The sequence below is a fragment of the Crotalus tigris genome, unplaced genomic scaffold (genome assembly GCF_016545835.1).
Source record: "Crotalus tigris isolate CLP2741 ecotype Arizona unplaced genomic scaffold, ASM1654583v1 scf7180000018371.15429387391:27106975, whole genome shotgun sequence".
NCBI lineage: Eukaryota > Metazoa > Chordata > Lepidosauria > Squamata > Viperidae > Crotalus > Crotalus tigris.
In genome coordinates this window covers 11074409-11082085 of record NW_024096970.1, presented here as the reverse complement: position 1 = coordinate 11082085, position 7677 = coordinate 11074409, and the positions used below count along the sequence as shown (strand labels likewise).

General features: G+C 35.4%; 1 protein-coding gene across 1 annotated transcript; it reads right to left on the bottom strand.

Moving 5' to 3' along the window:
• Nucleotides 1-548: 548 nt before the first annotated feature.
• On the bottom strand, nt 549-2197 carry NPBWR1 (neuropeptides B and W receptor 1). Its single transcript, XM_039351374.1, has one exon. The coding sequence runs from the start codon at nt 2089-2091 to the stop codon at nt 994-996; it is 1098 nt and encodes a 365-aa protein (XP_039207308.1). The 5' UTR covers nt 2092-2197; the 3' UTR covers nt 549-993.
• Between the last annotated feature and the right edge of the window lie 5480 nt (nt 2198-7677).

The window sequence follows — 7677 nt, the reverse complement described above, 5'->3', positions numbered from 1 at the left end:
CATTTAATGAATATAAATATATTACAAAAATTATAACAGATTCATATAATGTCAATATATAATAAAACTCATCCCTAGGTTTGTTTCAACTCAATTATAAATAATTTTCTGCAACAATAATAAATAAACAAAAGTAGGAGTCCAATATATAATTTACTCATGTGAATTTTTCAGATGGGGCAGAAAAAGAAGAAAGATTAGCCTCATGGCTTTCAAGAAATATCTCCTTCCATTGAATGAGCAGATGCTAGGAAATAAGGATAGCCCCCAGCCTAATTCTAAGAGCCCCTTGCCATCCATTCATTTAGACTCTGGGTCATGGCAATTTGCTTTTTCCCAGAAGGGAGAGGGAGAGAGGGAGGGAGGGAGGGAGGGAGAGAGAGAGAGAGAGAGAGAGAGAAAGAGAGAGAGAGAGAGAGAGAGAGAGAGAGAGAGAGAGAGAGAGAGCAAAGAAGGAATTCTCTCCACCTTTGCGGCAGCATAACCTCTCCATGTATCTTATCAAATATGCATTTTATTTTCTAACAAAAGATAATGGTGGAAGATAATATATCATTGCATGCTTAGTGTGCATGTGTGTGTTTACATAGATATATTTTTGCATATCCATATTGAAATTACAAAAGTAGCATCATTCTGCATCTTTATAAAACTCCAAACAGTATCAATTGCTTCCTTTTTCAGTTAAACATGTCATCATGATCTGCTACTCCTTTTCTTTAAACTAAACATTCTAAAGATTTAAGATACATACCAAAGTAGAGATAATCCGCAATGAATACTAGCTATATTGCAAAAGCAGAAAAAAGGAGTTTCCTAAAGTTGTAATTTGGCAAGCTTCAAGAATATTGTGGCACTACTTGAAGTAGAGGACCAATCAATTTCTGTCTTCTGAGTTCCCAACATAATGTGTTCAGAGTTGCTTCTGTCCACCTTCACAAAACTTCAGAAACATATCCCCTCTTCTTAAGGAGGCTCTAAGAGACTAAGATTTTATGATGCAGTCCCGCATTCCATCATTTTTCGGAAACTCTTTCGGAAAGTATCATCCAAAAAGGCATAAAGAAATGGGTTGAGACAACTGTTAGCATAACTCAATGTGGTGATAAAATAAGAGATTCCAATAATTAGTGGAGTTTGTGGGATGTCAGTAGTGAGAGCTACCACTGTGCTGAGATGATAGGGGGTCCAACAGAACAGGCAAACTCCCAAGATGATCAATACCATTATCATCACTTTCTTTTTTGCTTTGTCCAAGGCTTTAGCATTGCTATGGAGGTGCATATGTCTTAGCTTGTACAGCATGATGCTGTACAGGATGCAAATGGTGGATACCGGGATGGCAAAACCCAAGATCAGGGTGTAGAGGCGGCTCACTTTCCACCAGAAGCCTTCTGGCTGGGGAAAGACAAAGACACATTGGGATCGTCCCTCTTCACTGTGTATCTTCGCAAAAACACTGAATGGTAAGATAATAATGGTGACAAAAACCCAAACAGACAAACTCACCATTTTGGCAGCCCTATAGGTTCGATATGTCATTTTCCTTGACTTGATAGTGGCAACCACCACCAGGTATCGATCAATACTCATGACTGTTAGAAAATAAATACTTGAAAAAGTGTTGTATTGATCAATTGAGATAATCAATTTACACATGAATTCACCAAAGGGCCATTGGAGCAGCAGGTAGTCAGCTATATTGATAGGAAGCACCAACGTAAAAAGCTCATCAGCAATTGCCAAATTTAGGATGAAAATATTAGTGACTGTCTTCATTCTGGGTGCTCTCAAGATAACATAAATGACTGCAGAATTTCCGGTAAGCCCCACAGCACAGATCATAGAGTAGATGACAGGCACAGCAATATAAAACTTGGGGATCAGTTGAGGGGTCGATGTATTGCATGTGTGGTATTCGGTCCTATAGAAAGACTCATCTACACCAGTGCTGGAAGCATTGAGCTCAGGCTGGAAGGGAAAATTATTCATGACTAGACTAATGTGTTTACTCTGAAAGATGTTGCTCAGTTTAGGTATACCTAGTTGGTCCAGTTCTTTTATAAATTCTTGCAGATGAGAACAGTCCATTTGCAATTCTCGGGAGTGGAGATATGTGTCACAGACTTCATTCTTACAGTTTCTTGAATCAGCTAATTTTCATGTAAGTGACCTTTCCTAGTCCATTCTTTTTTTTACTGATAACACAGTCCTTCAGTTAAACAGTTCTTCCATCATGCCTTTTTTTAGTTTTATACTTTGAACCCCTTCATTCATCCGATATCCTAAAGAAAATAATATTTACATTTAAGTTTCAAAATGTCTTTAAGAATGAAATGACATTGTCATGGAATGCATGACATAATTACAGCTAAGCACATAATTCCTTTGTCTTATTAACTCTGTTTTCTTGTACTGCATAGATCTTTACATCATATGTAAATCTCTGCTATTACAAGATAATGTGACTAGATTAAACATATGCTCATGTGAATGAAACGTTTTAAGTCAAACTCTCTTCTACCTATATACCCTGCTATTGATACCTTATTCACTCACAGACATTCTCTTTCAGATGGTTTATCATTACAGCACGATTTCTTAATTAATACTTATAACCTTTTCAAATCCCTTACCTTACTGATTAAGGAGCTCTCATCTATTTGTGCAGCCGTTTGCATTCTCTTCACATGGAGCCAGGACTGCTGAATGAAGCGCTGGGATGCTGAAATGCTGGACAGTTCCCCAGCAGCTGCATCTCCGAGCAGTTGTTGCTGCTCAGGTGACTGCCTCATCTGAATCCCATTCTCATGCTTTGGGCTGGGAAATGTAGCACAGGTGATGCTGCAGCATTGTTTCCTCTGAAATTCCAAATATCTGCATATAGCAGTAGCTAGAAGACATTTCATGTCCTGTTCTATTATTTTATTCTGTATGACATCAAGATTGGTTTGCTGTTGATAGTCTAACAATAACCTATGGAAGAAGGTATATAGGTTTGCCTGGTATGAATATCAATCTCCTTAGATGACTCAGAGTTCAATTTTATTTGAAACGGAGCTAAGAGAATAGTTTCCAGTTATTCTCTTCACTCTGTTTTTCCACATCTACATAATTTGTTCCTCCCCAAATTAACTTTTTAAAATTGAAATAGTGTATCTCAAGCATTAGCTGCTTAAAAAAAAAACCCATATTAATGTTCAGCTGCAGTCTTCATTTTTGTATAGCAGTCTACATAATTATAGAAATCCAATTTGCAACATTCTTCTTTTTTGGTAAGGAACTAGTTATTAATTACTTCTCCTAAAAACATTCAAATTACACTTATGGTACTTGAAAGCCATTGCTAGCTAATGGAATATCAACACTTAACCCTGCTCCTCCCCAACCACCTTATACTACCCCACTTACCTCATCTCATTATTCTCAACAAAGCTGCTATGTAAAATGTTGAATTGATAGTACCAGTTCTGACATAAAGAACGCTTTCTCAGTTCATAATCTCTAGCAGGGTGTCAAACTGGCGGCCCCCAGGCCAGATGCATCATGCGTAGGTCACATCTACCCCGGCTCTGCAAAGACAAAAAAAGTCACAATGCGTCATGATACATCACGTGATGTGATCAAGTTTGACACCCGTGACCCGTAGGAAAACAATAGGCTGCCAAGTTTGGTTTACATATTATAGGTAAAGTAAAGATAACTTTACTTTTAAACTTTAAAAAATGCTAGGAAGTGATCATTAACAATATGAATCTCACATTTGCTTGGAAAAATGATTAGAAATTTGTCAATATACTTCAATGTTACTTATATAAAGAAACTATCTGCAGATGTGATTTCTAGGAGCTTAATTACTATGTTGATATACACAGGATGAGGACTTTCCCAGGTAACACTGTAAAGAAACGAGAAAGAGATGTTTCTTTTGCTGAATGGCAATTGCATCCATTGGGTACTGCCAGATACAATACTCAGTAGCATCGCTGATGTTAATTGTGAAAAAAAGTCTTTCAGCTTCATTCTCAGCCTTAATCTAACAAAATTGTGATATCTAACCCTGGAGGGTCACTATGTGTAATAATCAATTTGATTGTGTACAGCAAAACATAACTATCAATTCATTAGAAGAGATGAAAAGACCCAAGACCTGAAGAAATTAAAAACAACTCAATCCCTAGGGGAAAAAGAAGGGAAGGAAAACTTCAACTGTTGGCTAGCTAAAACTGAACTAGGCAATTGCATGCTAAGTCATTTCGCTGCAGTCCCACATTACAATTTGAATAACAAACTGCCTGTTTCATTGCATTAATGTGATAAATACTCAAAATTATATTCAGAGTCATTCACTTTTTGAATACATGCATTCATGTAATAATTTTAAAATAAAATTACAAATATAGAAGACCTAATCAAGACTGCAAATCTTCTTTGCATTCCAAAACTACATTGTCTTTTCTCATAGGAAAAAAAAAAATCTCACTGAAATGTAAGGAACCTTCATTTGTCCAGTGCAAAAGGCTGGTATGGAATAATCATGGTTTCAATTTGGATGATAATGGGAATTAAAGGTCAGTTGGGATCAACTGCATCCATTTTACTTTACAGAACTGCTAGCTGTATAATGTATTTCTAGAATTTTAGAAAGGGTTGAAATATCAGTATTATAGTGACAATGGGAGTGTGTGTGTGTGTGTGTGTGTGTGTGTGTGTGTATTAAATAGAAAATTATAAGTGAACCATATATTGGATTCTTTCACACAATACTTTTTATAATCCCATGAGATTTACCAATGTGAGAAACTCATTTAAGTGACCTCAGGGTAAAATCTGAATCCAGCTGTCTACTGCATCATGTTAGCTTTTGCTATTTTAAATATGTGCATTATTTTGAATATACAAGTTGATTATTTACAGTCATAAAGAAACAAAGAAAAATATAACATTTAAGCAGGAGTCAACAGATTTAGGTAGCATATTTAGGCTATAAAAATTCCCTTCTGGTAAATGTTTTTAGGTTGCCTAAAATCCATAAATTGTCAGCTACATACTACTGAATAATTAGAACACAATGAAATGTTTAGCCCTGAGTTCCTGTGGGGACAGTGTATAGTTACAGTTGAAGCATGTAATTATGTAAATGTGATTAAATTTGCTCAAAAGCTTGGTCATTATAGGCATGAGTGTTCTTTTCTTGTGGAAACTAGTATAATATACCAAATGAAGGTGGGACATTTTGTTTGCATTTTCAGTTTTTCTTTTCTTTTTGTAGCAAATAGTTAATGCAAATTACATTATATACCTGTGGTTTAATTGATATTCATTTGATTAAAGGTCTTATTGCCTCCCATGACTTATTTCTCCTTCTAGTTTTGTTCTTCCCTGCCTCAACAACAATAAATGGAATAGTCCCCTGCATGCTTGATTTATATTCTGATTAAACCTACATGGAATTGGATTAGATTTTTACTAACTTATAGTTAGGCACCAGAATTAGAGCTGAACAAGAATCAGTCCAGCCCTTCGTTAGAGGTACCGCAATTGGGAATCCCACATTTCGGTAAGATTTGTACATATTTTTAAAGACTGTAGATATCTTTCTTTGTGACTGTGCAAATAATCAGCTTGTATATTCAAAATAATGTACATATTTATAAACTTTATAAACTTTTAAAATTAATGGGTCTGAGGTCCTTCACAAAAAGTTCTCCTTCCCATCTATCCTGCCTCTGATTTCAGTTAAACATTCCTTCATACAGTTGCTATAGGAATTAACAACTTATTCAAGGCCCAAAGATAATGCCAGACAAGGAATGCAATCCAAAATAGAGTCTCTGAAAAATGCTTGTTTGAAGGGCTTTCTTTAACATGAGCATGGAGAAGATTGGTCCAAATTTAGTCCAGAGTTCCATGATCCAGGTCAGGGTTGTCAGACAGTCCAAAGGTCAGAATTTCATGAGCAAAATTCACACATGAGAGACAACAACAGACAGAGAGAAGACAATTGCTTCCAACAATAAAAAAACATGGGTTAGGCTGCCTCTTAAATCAGATTGTGGCCAGCTGCCATAAATCAAGAGATTTACCCCATAGCTTGGCAATGAGCCTCATAGGATGTCTCTGCTCTGCTCTCCTGTCTACTTACAGGCAGGGAGGCCTTATGTCAGTATTATCTGACTTTTTCAATTACCCAGGTGTTGCCTATGTCTAATCAGCCTTTTGACTTTGTGCCTCCTGAGATTGACATTCGATAACTCCTGGTGAAGCAGCCTCTTCACATTAAGCCATTGTCTGATTCCTGGCTCATGGCACCATCTTCTCATTCTGAAGAGGCATGTAACTATTTTTTTTTTTAAAAAAGAATAGAAATAAACCAGACAAGATGGACAAGAAAATTGATTTGACAAAGCAAGCAGTGAAAGACAAAAGATGTTTCCTGCGAACTTTGCTATCACTTAGAAATCCTATTTCCCTTGAAGTCAGCTTGATATAAATAATTAAGCATGAGTTTGTAAAGTATAAGATTTCATCACTGAAATTATCACTGAAGCACTACAATGCATCAGATGGCTCTAAGTAATAATCCCTGTAAAGTGACAGAAAATATTTCATAGTCACAAATTCCATGGTAATAAAGCTGGGAATGGTGTGATATAAATTACATATAAAGGTTTCTGTTATTGTTTTTATATAATCATAGTTTATTATAATTAAAAACCTTCCACCAATAGCTGAACAAAATACATTATAAAAAAACAACAGCTTTAAAACTTTAAAAGAATTTGAAATATTGCAGAAAGAATTTATCTGTAATTACAGTCTAAATCAGATTCAGAGGAGAATAAAAACATCAAACAGATGACAACTGAGATAGAATCATATATGGCTCTGAGCACTGTTAAGTTAAATTTACATACAGCAATCAGACTGTGATTATGTTAAAGAGTTGTGGAGGAAAAAGAAACTGGTGATATAGATCTTCATTCTATACTTTTGGCTAGAAAACTAAGGAAAAACAAGATTAAGTCCTAAATTAATGGTACTTGGAAACTCTTAAAGCATCATTTGAACAGCAGCACTTGTGAAAATCAATACTCTTGCTATAGAAGATAGCAGGACATTTTGAGACTAACAATGTTCTAGCAATTATAAGATAAAATTCTTGTTTGGACAGTAGAAATAAAAAAAAAAAGTTCATAGCAATCCAGACAGTTATATCCCCTGAACTGAAACAGTTTAGATTTCCTTTAATTAGAAACAACAACAAAAAAACATTTACAATTTGATAACAAGTTTCCCTGTATTCATTAAAAAAAAATTCCCAAAATTGTGATGACATTAATTGTGGACATATTAACTGTTTAACTTTCTTGGCATTCATGGCAAAAACTACAGAGGAAGGAAGGAAGGAAGGAAGGAAGGAAGGAAGGAAGGAAGGAAGGAAGGAAGGAAGGGAAGGAAGGAAGGAAGGAAGGAAGGAAGGAAGGAAGGAAGGAAGGAAGGAAGGGTTAAGTCTGCATGTATATGAAACTCAGAAAGACTGGCTTTCAATTTAACTATTTTTTCATCAAATCTTTATTTTCAAGTACATATGCTAATAACAATAATATAGAATCAACAAGACAATTTCCAAATTTCATCAAAGAAACCTTTCAATTTCACAGCAGCATTATTTAA